General features: G+C 39.1%; 1 protein-coding gene across 1 annotated transcript in view; it reads right to left on the bottom strand.

Annotated features, from left to right (window-relative positions):
- Positions 1-534: 534 nt before the first annotated feature.
- TRPS1 (trichorhinophalangeal syndrome I) overlaps positions 535-24233 on the bottom strand; it is a gene marked incomplete at its 3' end in the record, with an annotated part of 25816 nt that continues 2117 nt past the window's right edge. The window contains exons 2-4 of the mRNA XM_008943180.1: positions 22054-22982; positions 9004-10133; positions 535-1318 (exon numbers count right to left, since the gene is read on the bottom strand). Coding sequence (XP_008941428.1) covers positions 535-1318; positions 9004-10133; positions 22054-22982 — 2843 coding nt within the window. The remainder of the gene's footprint in view (positions 1319-9003; positions 10134-22053; positions 22983-24233) is intronic.

Raw genomic sequence — 24233 nt, 5'->3', positions numbered from 1 at the left:
GAGCGTACCTTGATGGAAGGGTAAATTCCTTACATATAGGTCCTTTTGTTTAAATAAAAGAACAGGATTATTTGGTGTGACAAATATTCTCTTTTACCTATTAACCAAGTTCATTTTCCTTTTTTTTTTTTCCCCTTTTACTTCCAAGGCAACCAGATAAGTGTCAAAATTGATATATAATTATGTTGTTTTACAAAAAGAAAGAGGTTCTTTTATATTAATATTTAACTCCAGTTTCATATTCTAAGATATTTTAAAATGTGAAATCTTGCTTAAGTGTGAACTGTCACACCACCAGAAAACTTAAGAGGTGCTTAGTTGTGTTCGTGTAATGGATGTGCAGCATTCTGGGGTTCTAAACCTTCCTTCTTCAAATGTATCATCAACCTGCACATTAGGAGGAACGATTATCAAAATTCAGAGCTAAACAGCAAACACAGAAACACTTGCTTACTGATATTACATGAATACATACATGGTTTTATGCAAACACAGGTTTTTTTGTGTTTGCATTTTTTGTGCAAACACATTTACCTGACAGTTTAGCTCCATAAATTTGAGTCTTTCAGTGTTTCCTTGATTTTCTTTTTTTCCCATGCATGAAAAAAAAACCAACCACCTTATTCTGGAACTGAAGAAATCATTTGCCTGCCTAATGAAACACAACATACGTGTAAACACAGAAAGCAAGGGGGGAAAAAAAGAGCTTCCTACCCGTAGTAAGGACTGGGATTCGTCCTTTGCCTTGGTGTCCCCGGATCCAGGGTAGGTCTGGGTGAGCTGCCCAGCCTTCTCTGCAGCTCCAGCTGGCACACCCTGCAGGAAGCCCTTGCTCTCCACCGCCAAGCCGTAAATGGGCCGCGCAAGGTGGGCAGCTTCTACGTTTGGACTATCCCTTAAAGGCTTTGGCTGTTCTTGGCCAACGGACACTGGAGTCAATAAGCCTAGACTGGTCTGTGTGTATGATGGGCTCCCCCTCAAAATGTCTGTTCCTCTCCAGGTCACGTTGCGAAGCTCATCACTGGGACTGTCAGCCCAACCTTTCTCCTTGAGCACTTCCTTATCTTCTATCTTTTCCCTCTTCACTATGCTGTCAGATATGGGCTCCCCCATTTTGGGGTCTGGATTAATCAGACTGTAGACCTTGAGGTCAATTTTTGGCTCCTCCTTGATAGATGAAACACCATGACTGTCCTCACCATTGGCTGTAGTGACGTCCATCTCCTGACAGTGCACAGTGTTGAAGTGCTCCAGTAGTGACTGAGTGTCAACAGCTGTGAAGCTGCACTGACGGCATTTGTAGCAGTTGTGTACTCGCCTGGAAGAAAATGAGAAGTGTATTAATGTGAAAGTTTCCTCTTGGCCTTCCCTCTCACAGTGGTTTTACCTACCAAGATGAAGAAAATAAACAGAACTTACAGTACGATTCCTTCAAAATAAAGCAAGCAGGTTTACTTTGCTGTCTTATACAAGATGAGGAAAGTCCTGCTCGTTTTTTCCCCCCACACCTTGCAATGCCTTCCTATAGTTCATTCACACTCCACTGCTTTATTTTAAACTTCATGTAATTTTCACTGGGATTTTGTGAGGTTTTTTTCCTCTTCAGTTTGCTACAATACACTTTTCATTTTTTATTCAAGTCGAAACATTGAAGTAACACATTTTTTTCAAACAAAACCGAACAGTTTGAAGAGGATAGTTTTCTTTGTATAAAAAGCACTTTGTGTAATACAGATCTACGCTAGAAAGTTAAAAATGTTCTTTAAAATTCCTTTGCTTTCCACCCATTTCATATACTTTTGGTTGACAAAGATGATTTTGAATGGCACTCTGGTTAACCTACAGAAAAGAACAGACTAAAGGACAGAAGGTTGCACACAACAGATAGGACTTGTTCTTTATGGACATTTTAACACAGCTTTAAAAGACGCTACTCTAAAGAAAAGGCAAAATAGTTGGCTGTGTCACTACAAGCTGCGTTTTCCTGTCAAATACAGAACTACTTGGGTACGAGCTGCGGAGCAGTGTGGAAAAATGCGCCTTCCTGTTTTTATTCCAAAAGCCTATATAAAGTACTGCATTACGAAAATATGTAAAGCATATGTTGCTACATGAGAACAACATGTTACGCGTTTAGTGTATCCACCACAGGAACAGAACGCTGTTTATGAGCTCTGTAACACCATTATGTGTAATTGTTTATAGCACAGGAGCGGTCCGAGCCCTTCGCCAGGCTCCGGGCCCCGCTGCGCCCGGCGTCGCACCAACGCAGAGTAAAGTCCTGTCCCTGCCCTGCATCAGAATGTATGCAACTCCCTGGAAGCTTCTCCCTACAGACACTCACACATCCACACCCCAGGCATTCCAAGTCACAATGGCGTCTTTAGCCAAGCTAAAAAATGAGACTTTCGTTACCCACACAGGACAAAACTTGTATGAGAAATCTGTTACTGCCCTGACAACTCCAATTGTTAGAATTAATTCTTTTGAGGCCAAATCTTACTCTCAGTGAAGTCGATGGCAAAAGTCCCATTGACTTCAGTAAGTGCAGGATTTGGCTCTCGGTGCATCTGTAGGACTGGAATGATACACAAAATGTCCCATTTAGAGTATGATAGTTTAGAAGGGACAACTTGCCAAAGTTATTAAACCCCCTTGTCTTCCTTCTTTCCTTTTGTTGGAAAAACAAACCATATGTTATTTACATTGTCTGATTTTCTTGCAGTTGTGTCAGCGCACAGACATGAGTACACATTCAGATTCAAGATTTTTAGCCCTTGTGCAGTATCAGTTTTCTTTTTGTCATTTTCCATATTTATATTCATTTTAAGGGACTAGATGGGCTCTTTCAGTTATGCAAAAAATAGAGTCAGCTATTCTCCACATAGCCTTATGGCAACAAAATCTACTTGTGGGAGAGCAAGCTGTGGGTTAAAATCCTGTTCTGGCTGTGTTCCTTTTTCTCCCTTCTACAATTGTGTTTTATTAAAATCAGCTTGTCTCTCAATGCGACACTAATATATTCTCTCTTGAAACTTCATTCTTTTCTAAATCGAGCTTAATTCACTTTTGAACAAAAAAAAAACCAAAAAAAAAAAGAGAGTGCTATCTGATCAAAACCATTTTATAAATACAAAAAAGCCAAGTTATAAAGAGGATCAGCCCTGTAAAGGTGGGATACCATCAGGGAAGTCCAAGTTAGACAGGGGCTAGTTATCTTAAAAGCCAAGTTAAACAAGACACCATTCGGGGCTAATGGCTCAACCGCATACATTCCCCATGTGAAAGTTTATCAATCCTTTGGGAGGCTACTTAGCCCTAAGTGTCTCTTGTTTAACTTGGCTATTTCAATAGCTAACCCCTTTTCCTAACTTGGCTCTCATCTACAGATATCACACCTCCAAACAGCTGATGCTTTTCTGCTTAACTTTTCTTTTTTTTTTTTTTTTTTTTTTTCTTCTACCCTTGCACACTGGCTAAAAGTTTTTGATCAGGAGCAGTATACACCACAGAAGTGGTACTACATTTCTGATGCCACCAATAAACGTAAAGTACAAGATGCACATGTAACTACATGGCTGAAGCCCAGATAAAATCACCTGTATTACACTAAAGGTTTGTTCAATTAAATTATTTATAACTAATTCAAAGACAGTCACACAAGCAGTCTTTCATTTTTCTGGGAGACATACAGGCACTCTGATGGGGAAGAAATGAGGACTGATTTGAGTGGATAGTAACCAAACAGGCTTTTTTTTTCCAGGATATATATTTTTCTAGTAGGCATTAAAAAGTAAGCTCTGCCGTCAACATTATAAATCTTCATGCTTCACATGGGTTCATCCTGTATATTATTCTATCCCTAAGCTCCAAGATGTAAGCTAAATGTGTGACTTACACTGCAACAGTGTAAGTCACAGCCTCAAAAGATAGAATAATAACTATCAAAAGATAGAATAATAACTATCATCAGCTATTAGAGAACTTTTGAAACCTGGAAACTTATTCTTTCCCAGAACAAGGCATAAAAAGAAAATGTTTTAATCTTTTGACTGTTTTCACTTCACCCTGATAGCAATCAAGAAAACAAGATGGCAATGTTTGATTTATTTTTATATTAGAATTTAAACCTACCCCATGTTTCTAAAGGCTCAAGTTAAACCTACATTTGTGCATAAAGTTCCTCAAAGCTAAGCAACAAAATTTTCAAAATTCCAGTTTGCAAAGTACACAAAAAACATTCCTGTGCATTACCTGAAAGTTACACTTTACAGCTAAGCCACAGTTACACCGTCCGAAACTCCGAATTCATCAGGGGCAATACAGTGTATTGGTATATAGCTGATCACAGCAGCGATGCTTGAGGCAAATCTCAGTATGGGAGAAAGTGATGTAAATGAAGAAGGAAACAGCATTCTCCCTTTTGTGATCTTGCGTATACACCACACAGGCACAATAATAGCAGGTTCAAGTCACAGACTGGCATTGCTTTCAATGTGGCATTGGGATGACAATGTCATCCCATCCACTGATGTCACTTAGCAATACTACTTTCACTAGAAAATAAATCAAAGATCTGATTATTCATGGTCATACTCCTGACAATAACCAATTCTTAATTAAGTCTTGTTGACATGCTTCTAACTAGTCTGAAGCACTACAAAACACTGTCTTCTACAACACAAGTAATTTATTTTTTTCTTAAATTACCTGAAGACTTTCCTAGGCTCCAGGGCATAGAAAATATTCTGGATGAGGTACAGCTATCATATCACTTCCATTTTTTGAATGTTTTGAATTTCATTATGAAAACAATAATTACTAGTAGTTCTCATGAAGAAACAGGCTCATAAGAAAGTTTACTCAGAGGATGGATGCTGCACTCAGGTTTGTGGGGAGAAGAAAATATTCAGAAGGAAAGACAGTGAGCAAAGGAAGCAAGAAAATTCAGTGGCAGGTCAGAGAGGGGAGGAGAACGGACAGAGTGGAGAGCAAGGCTGAGGTGAAAGGAGACCAGAAGCCACTGCAAGAGCAAACAAGTTCAAAGCAGTGAATTAAGGTGTCAGGAGGATGGAAAAGGTCCTCGCAGCTGCTGCTATTGTTTAATGAGTGAAGGCTCCCGCTCTGCCGAAAGAACAGGAGCTGCTGGGCCTCAATTTACACTTTTGCCCTTGGCTGGCTTCTCTGGGGAGTGTCCCAAAGGCTCCACATTTCCATAATTCGCACGTTCCCTGCTGCTCTGGCTTCTGCTGCCCCGGAGAGTGAGGGAACAGCTCCCACACCCCTGTCCCCACCATGCAGCCCTGGTGCTGGGGAGCCATGAGCCCCAAGTACCCCTTTGCCTTTTACTCCTCTACCCCATTTATCTTAGAGGTAAGGAATTATTTAACTTGAAATTAACTCAAAATTAATTTCAAAAGAGAACCCTACATAACTTCTGTCATCCAGATTTCCAAAAAAAACTTATTAGAAAAATGATTCTACAATGCTGCCAAAGCTTGTATTTCATTTGAGTCTGTACTTCTTACATTTTGCAGTTGTTTAATGAATCATTACCCTATCCTTCTTTCAAAGAAGTTTTGAACATTTTTCAGCACAGAATTTTTAATTACTACTAGGACTGATCAAATGCTTTCCGTCAAAGTCTTTTCTGACGAATAAGGATTTACATTAAAAATTCTAATTATTGCAAAAATGTGAAAAGGCATTGTTTTCTCACATCTTTTAACATGATTTTTTTTTAAAAAAAACACTTCTGCAAGAAGCCGCTTTCATTTAAGAAAAATTAAAAAAAAAAAAAATTAAGAATTAATTATTTTGGAGCGAGGAGGAAAATAATCTCTACACTAGTGATCTGACAAGCAAAATTTCCCCAAATACTCAGTATGATTTTTATCTATATTACAAGTGATGGCATGCTTTAGCTCATTAGAATACCAGAAAGTTTTGAGGGAAAACTAAGCTTCACAGTGAACATGAAGAGTACCTGACTCCTTAGAAGTATAATGTAAAATGAGTAGTAGCAGAATTAGTAAAAAATAGAGGACAATAAACATTTTGGGGATTTATTTGAGTAAGCACATTTTAGTGAGGTTTCAATACAAGTAAACTCAAGGGCAATGTGATTCATTAACTTCAAATTTAACTGAACAGCACTTAAATAATCATGTCAAGAAATACTGAATGAGCATTAAGTACACATTTCTGTAGACAGAAAACTTGGAAAGAACCACTTTTGCAAATTCTAATACTGTTGCAGATACATGGCTGCAAAGGAATAATACTGGGACAGAAATTTTTTTAGCTAGCAGACACCAAAATTGCAGATGCAGAACCAAAAGGAAACAAACAACAAAACAATTAAGCATGCTGTTTAGCCATATGAACTCAAAACCTAAAATAGTCAAAAATGCAGACAAAAAAATACATGAACCAAAATAAGTTGCATTTAAAACCAGCTCCGATACTCTCAGAATATCAAGGGTAAACTTCAATATGTGAATGGTAGAACACTTTCTGCTACCACATTAATGCTTAGCGTTATGTTTACTATTGGAATCCACTCAGCTCCTTATTATCTAAATGGATAGTATTTAGATATATGTGCATGTATAGCACTTTAAATACATGAGAAATACGTAACGTGTGGCATAACAGCTTTAACGAGATAAATTCTGATGAAGCCCCACAGAAGGCCAGCAAGGATGTGAGCTGACTCTACGTTGGCATCTTTCTGTGTCACATAACTCGCCTATACTACTATTTTATAGATGCTCTATTTTTTAAAAATGGAACTGTTCTGTAACTTTAGTTCATAAAATACAAAAAAAAAAAAAAGGAAAGAAAACACATAGCCAATATATGCAAAAGTTCTATTTAAAAAAAAAAAGATGCATGATAGTAATAAAAAAATAGAAGCTCAAATGCCCCAAAAGTCTCTCTTTCCATTTGTTTTAGTTTGATAGAGTGAAAACTAGGTTATGTGTAGAAATGCAATAAAACTTGCTAGTGTTTGCCATTACAAAGCACCTAGGATGAACCGAGCTAACTTCTGTGAATCCGAAGAATATGCACAGTGGGGAAAAACAGCAGCAGCACATGTAGAAAGAAACAAAAAACTCAGATTAAGAAGGGAGGAGGGCAGGAGAACGGGAATAGGCGGGCATTTATGGGGATGTTGTACTTCACTTTAATTACACAACATCCACAGAATTACTCGATAATGTCACAGACAGAACACGTAAAGAAATACATTGTTTGAGGGTCTTAAACAGAATGGGCTAATTTCAGACAAGTTGAGATTTGAATGCCTAGGTGTATCTCTTGATTTTCCAAAGTGCAGTTCCCCATGACAACTGCCAGAGCCGCAGGGTGCTGAACCCTGAAGGAGAAGCTGCTGCTACCCTGTCTCTGACTTGGCACTTAATTCTCAAAGTCATGGCTTCTCCTCTCCTTGAGAAAAAGGATTTTAACTAGGCATGCTTGTTAAAACTTAAATTACCAGCTGCAGCAAAATAAAAGTGTTTTTTTTTCAGTCAAGGAGCCATTTCAATCTTCCAGTTATTTAACCACTAAAAAAAAGACCATGCCATGCCCCAGCGGCGGACAAAGTGCTGCCTATGGAGTTCTACAGCATGGCTCAAAGCTGCTATAATAATGCTTGGAACTTAGATACCACTTTTCATCTTCAAAGCAGTTTACAAACATTAACTAATTAATCCGCACAACATCCCTCAGGCCCACTTGGATCAAAAACAGGGCACTGCATGCTGGGACCTGAATCCTCCGTGGGCCCTAGCTCCAAATTAAAGATGAGCAATCTGCTCTTTTTTTTTTTTTTTTTTTTTAAATAGACTCCTGATACATTGCCAATGCAGCCCTCTGTTGGGCAACATTTGGATGCCCCCAGCTTTAATCTCTAATAAAGTATCATGCCCCAGTCTGCCTTTGTTAATTTTGGATGTCTTGGAATCTATTAAACGTGGCACAGTTTCTTGAGCTTTTAACAAAGCTTTAGCTTTGAAAATGCATCTTCTTTTGTCTTCATTCTAGCTGGCTCCCATGCAAAGATCTTTTAGATGAGATAGATACTGAGTTTTCCGTTGTTGTTGACGCATTAGCCTTAACTATTAACATATTCAGCATGATTTTCTAATATTTAACATCGCTTTTGCAGAGGCACATAACTGTTGCTCTTTACAAAGCTTGAGAACCAGCTCCCACTCTGATGTAAACTGGACTGCCAGTTTACAACAGCCCAGGAACTGACCCAAGAAGTTTAGCAGGGAGTTGGCTGCCACTATGACATTGTGTCAGACTGAGTCAGGAGACTGGCTGCATCCACCTCCAAATAGGAACATTAGCATTTAAAATAAATAGAATGACACTGTAAACCAGCAACACGAAAATAAGCATCTGCAAAAGGATCTTGGGGGATGACATCAACAGACAAAAGAGTGTCTGCTCCCAGTGTGAAACCAACACCAAAACGGCAGTGGAATGCTCTTAAACTAATTACTGCGTTGCTGGACTTGGGAATGGAAAATACTACAAAAAGGTAGGACATTGAAGCACTGTTGCAAGCATGAAAGGATTCATAGTCTATCTTTGAAAGTAAAGCCATTTGTGTTCCCCTGCTGAATGAAGATGCCAGCTTTCTGGTAAAAAGTCTAAACTAAAATAGTACCTAAAAGATTCTGGGTGGAAAATAGTTGACCAAACCTCAAGTATGCTGGAACTGCAGCATCTGCACACAAATCCAAATTTCCCTCTTCTTTACACAGGTTTAAACGTATAATTAAATCCACCAACTTAGCTGGTGATTTTCCAAAACAAAGTGGATGTTGGATGGGACTCTGGCTGTAAAGATTTATATCTATACACATTCATATTTTGATTTCCAGTTTCCTCAAATGTTTGGGGAACGGTGACATTTAATTAAGGAACTAAGGGAAGGCTGTTTGTTTGGGTTCCTATCATTAATCACTGGAAACTTCACTGTACCTGTAGTGTCGGGAAATCTCTTCTTCCACCTGGGTGGTAAAGTCACATTTGGTACATGAATGTTCTTTGTTCTCCTTGAGCGTCAGCGGCCCCTCTGCCCCTGGCAGGGTGTTTGTTTCTGGTTTGACATCAGACGCTTGGGCTTCATGTGCACTCTCATAGTGGAGCAGGAGAAGGTCCACGTCGGGAGTGGAGAAAGAGCACTGATGGCACTGGTGTTTGACTCTAGAGCTTCCTGTCACCCCTGGAGACAGGTGCAAAAGCAAGAGAGCACAGTGGGAACAATTACTTTTTCTGCAAGCAAATGGATAAGTAATTTCTCCAAGGTGCTTTTCTGGGCTGCAGAGGCCTCGGGGACAGAACTGACAGTGCTTAATGGTACATTTATGAATGTTGTGTAGCTGCTGATAGTGACGGAGAAGTGGGCCCACCACTATTACATCAGGGCCATGGCTCTTTGAGTACCTAAAGTCACAGAACTGACAGTTGTAGCTTGTCACCATGCTGTCCTCTGCTCCTTTGCTAGTCAAGTCTTTCTTTTTTGCCACACTTGCACCCTTTTCTGTCTTTGTCACTAACTCCCCATCTGCATTCTTGGCTACATCATTCTGGTTAATGACAGATCCCCTAGAAAGCTTATCATTCAGATCTGGTTGAAGGCTTCCTGCCTGGCTTCCCCCATGCTGTTTGCTGTAATGTTCTAATAGTTTCAATGAGCTGGACGATTCACAGCTGAAACTGCAAAATTTACACCAGTAGTAACTGGTTGTATCGGTACCATTTTGTCTAGAGGAATCTATTGGCTTGATGGGCACCGAATATCCAACTGGTGTATCATCTCCTGCTTTTACAGTGATTCTGTCTTGCCACTTCCCCAAGTCTCCAGAATCACATGGTCGAAGAGTAGGACTGCATTTATTGGAGTTTTTCTCTGAAGTTTTACCAGAATCAGAGGAGGGAAGGGTTGCTTTCATTTTGTTTGGGTGAGTCTGTAAGAAGTGTTGCTCTAGTTCAGTGGAGGAGTTGCCCATGTAGGTGAAATTGCAGAATTTGCAGCGGAAGTACTTGGTGTTGCCTTGGCAATCTGGAGTTTTCCGCCCAATTCCAATAAAGGTTCCACCTAAAGTAACCTGTCAATAAAGAATGAAGTCATTTTAGCTCCACTGTACATTTACTCAGATAGCGGGGGGGAGGGGGGGAAGATAAATAGAGAGCAATTAATTCATAAGCCTCTTCCATTAACCATCACCACAATTTTCATTTGTACTAATGGAGTAAAATATCATACATATACCTTCATGTATTTAGCACTTCTTGATGAAGATTTGGAAATGTTTCACATACGTGAATATATATTTCATATGAATAATAAATACATTTATTTGGGGAACCCAAGGTGCACGTACACAACACAGTATTAACTCCATGTTCTCTGACAGGAGAATGACAGGAATATGATAGGACTATTCCTTCCTTCACTAAATCACTAAATCATCTCATTGATAGAAGACCAGATAACCCGTCCCCTTATCTCTGAACTTTTTGACAGGAGTGTTTGCTGGGAGTCTGCACCACCTATGGAATAAAAGAACAGATCCTCGGTCTTTTTCTTTCAATACATTTACATGTTTTAATCATATTCATGCTTGGTAGTCCAAGAGAATTGCTTTCTAAATGACAGCAAACAAAAATTTAATTGGAAATAATAAATTCAGTTTGTTGGGTCAGAGTATGACCAATTCTCATTCCTACAGGAGTATCCAGTAACTGCCAGGATGCCTTATAGCATAGCCTTAGTGGCTGATGTCTGAAATGAAAGGCAGTTTTCTCAAAGATTACTCAGTGCAGACATTCTCCAAGGAAATCTTCTGTTCCTCTCATGCACAGAGCTCAATTTAATAATACAAGGATGGAAAAACTACAGTACAAAAATGCCATGTGGCAAAGAAACCTACCACACCCAAGTCCATGACATCACTAATTAAAAAAAAAAAAAAAAAAAAAAAGGTATGTCTATTTAACTGTTCTCGAGATCTCTGAGCAAAATGGTCTGCAGGAAGGAAACAAGACTTCCAGGGCTTATGTTATTAAACCCTGTGTTCTCATAGCAGGCAGGCCTGCCCTTCCCAAGAGTATACCACACCTACCTGTGACATCAAGGGGAGATTTGCTGCTCCTGTACAACTGGTTCCAAGGCCAAAGAAAGAATCTCATGACAAAAATGTCACCATTGCTCTACTTTTTTTTTTTTTTTTTTTTTCCCTGAATAGTAAATGGTGTACAGCATCCAGGAGATAATTCCTCTAAACAACCCAAATCCACAAACATCTACTCCTCTGCCATCATCCAGCACTTCATCATCCACACCACTATATCAAGGACACGGCTGGAATGTCCTTGTGCCACATTCTCACTTTTTACACCCAAGAGATGCCTTACAGGGAATATAAAGTTTCCACACAAGCTTTGATTTCCATCCTCCCAACCATTAAGTGTATTCCTACACTTCCGCAGGATTCAGTTCTAACACATTAGGCAAATTGTGTAATTATTTTTCTTCTCCTCCTCACAGTTGTGCCACAAAGAAAATGTGATCTCTGCTCATCCAGTATCACACCACACAGAAAGACTCAGACACACAGAGAATATTAAATGTAAACATATTTAAATACACATAATATAAATGCCTTTTAGAAATTTTGCTCAGAGAATGAGATGCAATCCTTTGTATCCCATCAGAACTGAACATGTATAGTGAGTCAATGAGTTGCTAAACCATACTATAATGAGCTGCTGCTACTCGGCCTCCAGTTCTTGGGTTTTTTTTGATTTGTTTTTTTTTGTTTTTTTTTAAAGAAAGCACAGTTCCCATGCTTGGGTTAAAACTTTTTTCCTAGATAAACTGAAAATTGCTTTCTGTTTGTTTAGGAAACATATCTCATTAGGCAACAGTGAGTAGGGCAGCCAGATAGGTACGACTTGGCTGTAATAACTTTTTCAACTTTTTCACTTAAACTGGGGCTCCCACGTACTGGTATCAAATTATGAATTTGGTTTTGAACAGGTTCTTTGGAAGAAGGATGTTCTAACAGACCTTTGGTACTGCAGAAGAGATCTCATTTTATTCATTTTATGGCGAGCAAGAACTGGAGACAAAGTCATGCTGAGCCTCATCCGCTGACAACAGTGCGATTTGGGCCTGCTCCATAGTATCTGGCACTTCAGGTCTCCATCCACTGCATTATTTCAACGTTCAATGTCTCAATGGTGTTGAAAGACAACTTAAAGAAAGCACTGATGGAATTATGGTAAACAGAAAATAACAGCAGCTCGCTGTGTGATTGCATAAGTTGCAAGGTGATCTGGTTTTGCTCATTTAATTTGATACTTATGTTTGTTCTATGCATGCACAGAAAACGGGCCAAAATGCTTTACCTTAAGTGGCTCTAATGAGTAAATACATCCAGTACTCTCAGCTGTCTATTCACAGAGCCTACAGATAACAAATCTATTTTGTAGACACTCTGTAGCCATCAGTTAGAAAGTGTGAGTGACAATAATCCCAGCTGCTGTTCATTGCTAATTACTTTTATTTCTGAACACTGGAAAAACATATTATTAGTACTAGCATTTTATACAATGGGCAGTACAACACATCATTTCTGTAACTTGTGCCAATCCTGCTTAGTGGCCTACACAGCAAATTCTTCTCTAGTGCTAATACAACCTTCTCTGCAACACAAGAGGAGAAAATAGAACTAAGTATTTTCACACTATTTGTGTTAACCTCTTGTAATATGAAGGGGGGACAAAATCCTTACAGCACTGGAATGTAACTGACTACCAAGTTTCGGGTTAGCATTTCCCTGACTACCCTGCCACAACTCAAAATAATACGTCTTATTAGGAGAGCATGTATATGAAAGGTAACACAGGGTCCTCTTAATATTATTACACTTAAAAGCCATTTTTCAAACATAACAAAACCTCCTGAAAGCGTTCTTGGTGGTCATCAGGTAAGGAGAACTGAAGAAACTAGCTTCCACGCAAAGAGGCTGAGAGAAGCACTTGAAGTGAGGGTATAAACTGAAGCTGTTTCAGCTTTCAGCCAGACAAATTTGAAAGAAGCCTACACATTTGCAAAACTGTTTGAATACATGCACTCTGCTCAAGTCTTGGCTTGACCTTCAGATTTTTCAATTATATATTACACCTCTATGTAAAAGCACTAAACTCCTTCACTGGCTATGTAATTGTCTTTAGCCTCTTCACTCTGATCTGCCCTAGAATAGGAAAAATAAAGGAGAAGGAGGAGAACAGGGGGTGGGGAATATATATAGAAAGAGATATTCCCCCTAGAAATCAATATCCACATTTCTGTGTAGTATCAGAATTGATAAGTTTCTTGTATTTATTCCCCTGTCATTCTGATCCCAGCAAAACCTAGTCCCCTGCTTTTCCTTGATGGAGCTATTTTTTCTTAAATAGAGAATGCTCCCCAACATAAAGAAGAAAATAAACAAAAGCAATGCTAAAATTCTGCAATTCTACTACAGCAGTGGAGTCCAAAGTGCCAGCTGATATAACTAGTGGCAGACACAAGTACACGTACAGCTATCACTGAAAATCTAAGAGCACCTATGCATCAACAGTTACCTCAGTAAGCACACAAGAAAATTATTCTTCATGATATTTTTTTAAGGGAATCTAGCACACAAAGCATCTGTTTGGACTGTGGAAACCTGATTTAGTTATTTCCTTCACTGTCACTTGCTTATGAGACTTTGGGATTACCACTTTTCCCTGCAGCACCTCAATTTTGGCAATATAGTTGACATTATTATGCTATATAAGAAGACAACTATTACAACAAGTTCTCCACTATTGCAACTGAGATGGTTGCACTGATACTCTTGGCCTGCTCTTCAAAAAAACTGCTCTTCAAAGCCATGTCCTAGTGTGGGATTAAAGTGAAATATATTTCACAGTAAGACTCCCTGAAACTCAAAACTCTTAATCGTTAAATTCATTCATTAATGGGGAAAATTATCAAAATCCAGAAGACTGGGAAAGAATTTACCACAAGGATTAAAGTTCATGTATTAATACAAGTAAACTATCTCCTCATATGCCATGAATATTTCAAAAAATAGCCACAAAGAGGAGAAAAGATAACACGATAATTGACAGTGTTTCAAGATGCACTTCCTAAAGCATGTTGGCAAGGACTTCAACAAAGCTGTGTAATTGCACTGTATGTTTCAAATAGATATGTCTATATTACCTCAATTAAACCAAAACCAATGATTTCATGGAATAGGTGGACTTGGGCAAGGCACAGTTCTTTCAATATTTTTTAAAAATCATCTCTGATATTTAATCAGTCCTTAATCCAAATGCTACCCTGTTCTGTTCTTCCCCCTCCTTTTCAAAGTTCAATGCTAAATTTTGGAATGCTGAAGCATTTTACAAATATTGCTTACAGAAGATCAGAAAAAAATAATAATAAAAAAAAATTGCCAGCTCCTGTAATCTAGTGGCCTATATCCACCTAAGAGTTTCAACTGCAAGACTTACATGCCTTGCTGTAAAGCTGTCCTTGACCCTTGGCTTCTTCTGCAACTACTGGTTAGAAACTAGACCAACCATCTGCAGTGGAACATCAAATGTTAAGAATTTTTTTTTTGATTACCTGGGTTTCATCTCTGGCTAATCAAGAGGTAAAAGGCTCCAGCGCCCTTACCAATCTCCTGAGCCATCCAGTCTGCCTTTGCCAATTACTCTTAATCTTCTAATCCTAAAGTATTTTCTAATGCTCTTGTTTATTCATTTGCTTTGTGCAATATAGCATCCAGAACATTTTAACCATCCCACATTTATGAAGTTCTTCGTGTTATGCAGGCCAGAACAGATTCCTGGCTTTCATGCAAGTTTGTGTAACACCACCCAGTTCTCTAACCTCCGCTACAGAGAACTGACTCCCTCTCACTTGCTCACTCTCTGCATGTAAAACTAGGAATATCTTCAGAGTATTTTCTTAAAACTATTTACCATACTGTAATTAATGTAATTATTATTGCAATGTAATTAATGTAATTAATAGACAGAACTATGTTGCATAAGTGAGGCAAAGACCCAGGGCAAACTCCTGGCTTTCTGGTCTATCCATACTTATCAAAATAAGAAAGCATACTATTGGGTCACATTCACTCAAGGTGAGTGTATTCTTCTCAAGATTTATTCTGTTGCCATTGGAGCCAGTATGGTTTTTGACATTAGAACTTAGAAGGTATTTTTGAAACAAAGACTGTGACAGAACAATAATAGGACTTAAATTACAGTCAGGAGAACAGATGTGCAAAATCAACAAAAGCATAGAACAGAGAATCAAGACTTTAATTTGCTGGCTAATGCTAGTAGACTAATATCTAGCACCTAAAAGAAGCAACATCCCTTCTATTTTCTCTCTGTACAGATAAAATTACCAGACAGTTCCTTGGCTACTGTAAACTCACACAGCCTCAGTCGGCTTCAAGGCAAACTTGCACTGACACAGACCAGAAGAAAACCTAGCTGCTTTCCTTTTTCCCCAGCAACTTTATTTTTTGAGCTCTAATAATTTCTGTGGGCTATCTTAGCAGTTTAAATATATATGTGGCTATTACTAGTCTCACCAACTTTCTTCATTAACCTCTCTTCAAACACTACCAAATATCTGTGGCATAAAGATGAGGAATATTAACACATAAACAACTTTGCCTCAAAGGCTATGAATATACATCACTCCAGTTGTTCCACAGAAACCGCCCATACGCCATGCTCTGAGAGTAGACTACTTCTCACTGAAAGAAGGCTAAAATAGCCCATTTCTGTCACAGAGCAAGTGAATGCTCCCAGGCACTTACTATTTAGCAGCTGACATGTTGTAAATCACTGTATATCATTCTGGATAGTAAACTTACTAATGTCTCCAAGGAAATGATATAAAGAACTTCTACTACATATAACAATATAAATCATTATTTATGAGCTACAGTCAATATAGAATTTAGATGCCTGTAAGACCACAGGTGCTCTTTCCCATATTTATACATATACGTATGTAGATATATACATGAGAAAAAGCAGCATATGTATGTATACATACACAAGCGCATGTATATGAATGTCTGTATACATGTGTTTTACCACCACCCATTTCTCCACCTGCCACCATTATTTTTTCATATCTGTGGTTTCAAAGAGATGACTGACTCCTGTGTTCATGAGGTGTGACTCTCAGCATGCAAGGCAGTCTCCAAGCCTGATCATGACCCAGAAATAAGACTCAAAATAAACAGGTATCCACACATGCGGGTGCAACACCTAAGAGAGCTTGATAGCCTTCAGTTTAAGCAGGGAAGTCCCCAGGGAGAGTCTGCAATGAAGCCAACAGGTGAAATGGGCCTCCTGGGACATCACAGCTTCATGCAAGTTCTGTTCTAATACACTCTGCAATATCTAGCACAGCACAATCTAGTAGAAAAGATCACCTAGCACAATAGATCACCTAGTACAAAAGGATACATCGTACCCAGCAATAGTTGCTCCATTTATTTAGCTCTAACTCCTGTTTTATGGACAATTGAGTTAAAGTCAATAAGAGCAACAATATAAAATTTGGATTTATTTGTCTAAGCATGTGAGGAAAACGAAGTTCATTCACATACACGCTTTCATTTGCTCATGTCAACTAGTTAGGCATCTGTGTCACTCTGTATGAAGCCCACTTGACTACAAAGTTGAACTTTAAGAAGCTTTAATGTATTACTAGTACAAAAGTAAATGCTGCACTTGTTCATGCCTCCAGTCTAGATTCTCACTGTATCTGTAAGAGTCCCTTTGCCAAATCCACCAAAAATGTAGAGGAAAACATTTAACATAAAGAAGGGGCATTGATTACATCTGTACCCTTACAGACTCCCTACATTTTTTTCACTTCTACCTTTACAGCTTCACATTCTATCAAACTGCTAATATGAGGACAAAAAGCAGAAGCTCCTAAAAAAACCACTCACTGTATCTGTAAGAGTCCCTTTGCCAAATCCACCAAAAATGTAGAGGAAAACATTTAACATAAAGAAGGGGCATTGATTACATCTGTACCCTTACAGACTCCCTACATTTTTTTCACTTCTACCTTTACAGCTTCACATTCTATCAAACTGCTAATATGAGTGGAGGACAAAAAGCAGAAGCTCCTAATAAAACCACTGGTTCCCATTCAGCTGAATCCTCGTTAGACCAGACCTTATACTAGTCACACACTTCTGCCATGAGAACACTAAAGCTGCCAGATTTGATATATTGAAATCCAGAAAACACACATGCATAACTTTGTGTAGACACATGGAGCTCACCACTGGTTTATAAAGGAGACAAAAGCGAGAGCTTTACACACTGCATGCATGGGCACTTCTGCCACTTTCTAGGGCACTGAGCAGCCTGGTAGCTGGATATCCAGGAGTGCTCTCAGTTGCTATGAAAATCCTGGAAAAGCTGTTTCACATATTCATATTATAAAGGATGAGGCTGAGTGGTACCGGACAACTCTCATAATATTGGAGGTCTAAAACCATAAAAGTAAAAAAACTACCACCAATCTCTCATTAGTCTGTGGGCTAGTTAGATAATGTAATACTTTCTTATATTTCCTTTTTTTTTTTTTTTTTTTTTTTTCCCCCCAGCCTCACTGAAATACAACCAAGAAATTTTTGGATGGCTTTTATCAGTCAATGGCTTCTTAGAAATTTCACATCTTATATGGCAGCCTTCTATTTAAAACCATCAAATAACCAACATGAGAGGGCTGGATTACAAAAAAAAATAATTTAAAAAAAAATCACTTTTTAGCATTTTCAGACAGGAGTTTGAATGTCTTTAATGGCTGAACATAAGAGGAGGTAGGTCTGTGACAGTAAGCTCCAGAACCAGGGCCATGCTGAGCAGGAAGCTCCTCAAAGGTAGCACACACAATGTGAAGCTGCCTGGAGTCAACCAAAGGAACTGCTGAGCACTGTCTTTATTCATAGCTGCACGAATACGCTTCTTCCTCTTCTCCCTCGGGACATGCCATCTGAAACCCTCACCTGAATGCAGACATTTCTGTCCTTTCTTTGGGGGATACTGTTTTCTTTTAAAGCATATCCGGAAATGGGGTCGTGCTCCCTTTTACACAATAGCCTAATGGCTTGAACACTTGTTCAGGAAACAGGAAAAGTAGGCTCCTTTCCTCGCTCTGTCAGGGAGGACCCAAGCCCACTTCTTCTGCCTCGCTGGGCAATGTCCTACACCTTAACTGGAGGCTGATGCATGGAAGACAGTACTCTCCAATGTTTCTGGTGAACCTGTCCCCCTAACTATTCAAAAAAAAAAAAATGTGGGATGGAAAAGAGACTCCTGTCTACTTGTCAGCAACTTGCCTGTCTCCAGACCTTTCCATATAAATTAAAGAGTAATTAGATCAAACACAGAAGGAGACTTAATCATACAGCAACAAAGGAATGGTTTTCAGCATCATAGCTGTTAACTTAGTCACCTGAATTTTACTTTAAAGTGAAGTCTTTAGATCTGGTCTAAAGTTTACTGCTCTAGGCACGTCCACAAAGCCATACGCAGGTAAAAATATCCAGCAAGACAAAGCTGCCTACAGAGATTGATCAATTAACTAAATGCGAAGAAAAAGTAATGAGGGGCATCAGTAAAAGCTGATCCATTGAACTCACTTCAATTACTCTGATAAAAGCAATAAAGCTGATTAACACATTCTATGGGAATTCAGAGATGTACTAGCAAATGTTTTCTGAAGTCTATACTGGCAAGATAGTTAATCTCCCAGAAACAGCTCCGTGATTTTACCCGATGTTATGGAATTTATTACAATCCAATGAAGCAAAAACCTCTGAAGAAGAAAATGGAAACAAAGAGTACAGAAGATTTTCAAAACAAAATAACATTTTCAAAGAAGACAAAGAAATCTTGCTGGATTAAATATTCAAGTCCAGCAAGAAATCTACACAGTAGTAAAGCCAGAAAGCTTGGATTATTTACACAGTTCACAGCCAAATCCTCTTCAGGTAAGACACAATCCCAACATCTGCATACCTGCATGTGAAGCCAAATGTGCATCCCTGCTTATTGGCTGACTGCATTACACCAAAAAAAAAAAAAAAACAAACAAATCACCAAACACTAAAAGCTTCGTTTAGGGTTGGGAGGTGTGTGTCTTTTTGGGTTTGGGGAAGGGGGTTAAGTTTTCTAGGATACAATTCACTTCTGTGCCATAAGTCAAACAACGCATTTGATGTTTTTCTTGCAAACCTTTGGCAAAGAGACCACATTCCTACCTACCTACCTGCAGATAGGAGATACTGATTTTTTTCCTGGACTCAGACATTTTTCCATTGCTTTTTGTTCGCTTTTGTTATGAATGCAGACCAGGGGGCTCAACAGCATCCCTCACTACTACAAATCTCCATACACCATGGTCTCTGACCAGCCACTGAGTCACATCAAAGTCACGTCTTCTTCATCCCCTGGCTTCTGGACCCAGCTCACTGGACTGAGACCATAAAACCATCGATAACTTCCACCCTAGCCACAACAGAACTGTTAAGTACAAAGAGATCAATAAATTTGACCTTAAACCCATTCCACTACTTTTTCAAGTTAATTACAATTGGATTATTTTCTTTGAGTCCAGTACCTAAGCAAAATAATATTGTTTAGATGAACCAATTATTCAGTTTCAGTTCCCTCCATGATACACACCAGCTTGACAGAACCAATTTTAACCAGAGCTCAAATCTATATGACCCCTTGCTGTGGCAGGAGATGCCAGCGATTCAGATGCCTGAGAAAAATTCCCTCCAAAATGGACATAGTAGCAATATAAACATGTGTGGGTGAAAAGGGGATTTTCTAATGTTCTTTCACTGTGTTTATGAATCTCACAAAGCTGCTCTGTATTGGGAGTGGAGGAGGAGAAAGCATAAAAATATTAATCAGTTACTTATCTTCTGACATGTTCTGGATCAACATCTGGTGCATGTGCAAGTGATGAAGTATGGCATTTGCCACAAAAGATTATTTAACCTTCTCTTCCTAAATTGGGCACAGAAAATTAGCACTCCTAAAAATTTAAGTTTCCAGTTCCAATTTTCTTTCTTTCAAATAAATTGCCAACATTGTATGCGCTGTCTGTTCTACTTTGGAAAATGTTTTTCGTCTGAGACAAGACTGATCTTATGTAGATTATCTATGGGATGTTTCCTACAGCTTTTTGTCTTCCCCGCAGTATCTTACTGCCAGGTTTTAGTAGACAAGTATAGTCTAGGTTCAGCTGTTTTATTTCTACTTCTATCAGTTCAAACTGAGATAGCTCACACATCTGTTTTATTTCTGAAAGCACTGCATAGAAGTGTCCAGCTCATTCTAATCAAGCATAAACTTTCCTATAAATAACTAAGGACCTAACGAAACAATTGTTTGGAGGAAATGAAAGTGTGTTTAGAAACTCAAATTCCTCTATACTGTATGCCTGAGCTGTTCCAGTTTGAATGTCTTCCTGACAGCACGGATCAGTTGCTCTAAGATGCTGTCCCTGGAGTCAGCAAACTGAAACTATAGCAGGAAATCCAGGTATTAACATCATACTATGTGCTAATTATAAGCCATCATTTCACATTCTGACATTATTCACTTCTAACCTCTTTTAACTAAATCACGTATTTGCTTTCTAATCACGGTTTGACAGGAGAGAGCGTCTGATACAAGACAGTGAAGTGATCTTTTAATAAGACAGCAGTTCAAAGATTGCAGCTTTTATGCATAGTAACAACTTTAGTTTGATTTGCTGCTCCACTAAGAAGTTGTAGACTTTCTGAAAAAAGAGGAAAAGTTTAAATCACTTGAAAAGTTCGAGTTCCTGACTCATGTTCCGGTTTCAGTTCCTTATGTGAAGTTAGATGTTAGCCATCTTATCAGGTTCTGTGAATTTTCTTTCCTATAGCTAAAGTCTCTGCAAGCATTATTACGAAGTATTTTCCACCTCTTGCCTCTTCATTTTAACATACCCTGGAGCTTTTTCTGGTGATTACTACCAGGTTGGACATCACGGATGCAAACGTACACTTGAAATCAGAGGGACAATTGAACTTGTTTCTTGCTTGGATATTTTTTTTCATAAAATCTGAATTTCTGTATCATAGAAAACTGAGGTATTGTACTGCATCTCTCGGCTGCCTCATTTTTAAAGCAGGATTTTTTTTTTTTAAACTAATTAAATATTAGCTGATAAGAAGCTAACAGAGACTCTATAAAAGAGCTTTTCAGTCCACTCTTCCATGATAAAAAAAAGATCTGTAAAACAGCAGTATCTGTAGTTTTTCCCTGCTCCATCTACACGAAAAAATGACTGAGGCAATAGTCCTTCCCTTGCAGGCTCCCTAACGTGAAGGACAGGGTGGATTACTGTTACTCTCTGAAATGTTTTAAATACCCATTGTGTATCCCATTTTCCTGGCACTAGACAACTTTAGAGCTGCCAAGACTTGCCATTTATTTTATCTTAATAAGGAATCAATAAGCCAAATCCTGACTCCCGGCAGCTGGTAATTTAGGATTACATTTTTAATTTCCAGCTGCTGTCTTTTGTCTATCTGGCTGTTATTTTTCATTATTATTTGCTCTTTTCTTTCTGTGACAGCAAATCCTTCAGATACGATTACCAATTCAGCAATTTGCCCGTTTGCTGAATAAGATCTTTTGCTATTGATTTCCACGACGACTGAATTGTACACAGAAATATCACTGGTCAAAAAGCCAACTAGTCCTCTACTGTACGAGATGCTCAGCAGACCTGCAGGAAGTCTGGATAAAATAGACCATAACGGTTCTTAAGGCTTAAGCAGGTCATATGAAACACACTCATCACGTAGGTAGGATGCAAATAACTGACTCTGCAGTTGAGAAGGCAGTTAGCAGAAGCAGGGAGGCTGGGAAAATACAAACCTGCACATCGTAAGTCCCATTCAATAAGACAGGCCTCTGGGAATTGATGTCCTGCAGCACCCCTGAAAGCACAGTGCGGTTGACTTTCTGGAAGTCTTTGGAGTGGCTGAATTGCACCATGTTGTGGAGAGCCAAAATTTTAGTGTCGAGCTCAGCATCCTGCCTGGTGCGGTTGTGCAGTCCTAGGTGGTACTTGCGGAAGTGTTTGATGAGATCTGTGGGGTCGTTCCCATAGTAACCGTATCCACAGATGTTGCATTTGAAGTCCTGAAGCTCTGGAGACAGAGGCGCCGTATCTGGGTTATCATTTACCAACAAATCTGCTTTAGATTTGTTAAGCCTTAAACCCCCATCTGAAGGCACTTGTGGGTTTTTTGAGGCCATGGGGACCGGGCTTGAGCCTTGGCCATCAGTTTGACCACTTTGCACTTGCACTGTTTCATCTGAAGCTTTCGGCGACATCTGATGCTCCTCATTTGTCTCCGCTGCATCTCCTGACGGGGTACAGACCACATCTTGGGTGTCATCTGCATCTGATTTCTGAGGAGACTTCAAGGGCTCACAGATTCCCCCAACAGCTGGAGATGAGAAAGCCAGCATATTTCTGTCTGTCACCTCATCATGAGGGAAGGATGGAACATTTCCTCCCTTATTGTGGCTTTCATAATTGAAGCCAGCCTTTTCACTCAGCACTGAGCTTTTCAAGTCCTTTTTAATGCTGGAAGATGGCTCTTGGACATGCGTGCAAAGTTCCTCCTTGCTATTTAACTCTGCCGCATCACCCTGGTCAGTGTTTTCTTGCATCTGCTCTGCAGAAAATTCTTTTTTCCTTCCAGACTCTTCACTTTCAGTACCTGTAGACTCAAGGGTCTGCACCTCACCTTCACTAGCAACGTTTCTTAGAGGGGGGTTCTTTTTCCGGACCATATCTACCACAAGAAAAGAAAAAAAAAAAAAAAAAAGAAAAAGCAAGAAACCCTATAGAATTATTCAAGACATATAACAGATTATAAACCTAGCACTTTTTAAAGCATTCTGAACTATATGAATACACCAACTTTTCAGAAAATTTTTGTCAAACAGGTTTTCAGGCTATGCAGAAAACTGGATTTCTACATTCAAAAAATTATCACACTGAGACTGAATTTAACTAAAAAGAAAACTTTAAAACCTACAAAACCACTGCCATCAGAGTGAGTGAATTACAGGATTCATTATCTTTTCAGAAGATATTGATCTGGCAGAAATAATTTTAAATTAATGCTTCTTTTGAAATATTTTTTGAAAACTAAGGGGAAAAATAAACTTTTTAAGTCTAATGTTCATATACTGTACAACTACATATAACGCAGCTTTGCAAAAATACACCTAAAAGATATAATCAGGAGGAGAACTTAAGCTACTAGAAAATAAACAGATTTAGGAAAGTGAGTAACTTCAGGTTTCAGAGAATGTATTTTTCCTAAGCAGGTATCAGTTTCTTCTATAGCAAAAACTCCCCCTCCTACAGCCCATAAACTTCAAACAGGATTATATGGATATTCTAGAGTCTGGCCCCACAGTCCATTATTCATGTAATTAGTTCTATTTGCCAAACAAAGAGAAACTAACTTTATTAGGAAACTCGTTGTCAATAAAATTTTATAGGCCTGGATCCAGACATTTGACATCACTGTGTGGCTGAGTTGGGATCTACTCTGAAAACACCTGGAATCCACATGAGTCTGAACAGCTGAACCCTCCTCTGCTCAGGCCTCCCCACAGACACAGACGTTGCGGCTAACTCTCCAAGTACGCTTCCAGGGCCCGTTTAAGAAGGCTGAGACAGGACAGCAACAAGGATCAGAGAGGAAGGAGTCGTCTGCCACCTGTGAGCTACCTGCTGGCTGAACAGCGGAGACTATGGAACAAGTAATCAGGCTACACAGGTAGTATGCCCAATTCCTCATCCGCTACATGTCTTCACCTTCCTCTGCCCACTTAGAGAAAATATATATATGAACCTTGTCTGCACTCTTCACTGAGTGGCTCTGGATTTGATATGCATCACCAGCTGGTTTGATCCATTTGTGTTCACATGCTAGCTATGGGCAGAAGACAGTTGTGCTACAACTCTTCCTAAGCTCTTATCTTTGCCAACGCTGTATACAAGGATGGATGTCTCTCTTTGCCAAACTGTG

Source organism: Merops nubicus, unplaced genomic scaffold, assembly GCF_000691845.1.
Source record: "Merops nubicus isolate BGI_N331 unplaced genomic scaffold, ASM69184v1 scaffold10266, whole genome shotgun sequence".
In the NCBI taxonomy this organism is placed as follows: domain Eukaryota; kingdom Metazoa; phylum Chordata; class Aves; order Coraciiformes; family Meropidae; genus Merops; species Merops nubicus.
The sequence above is the reverse complement of the archived record's forward strand: the minus strand, read 5'-3'. Positions and strand labels throughout refer to the sequence as shown.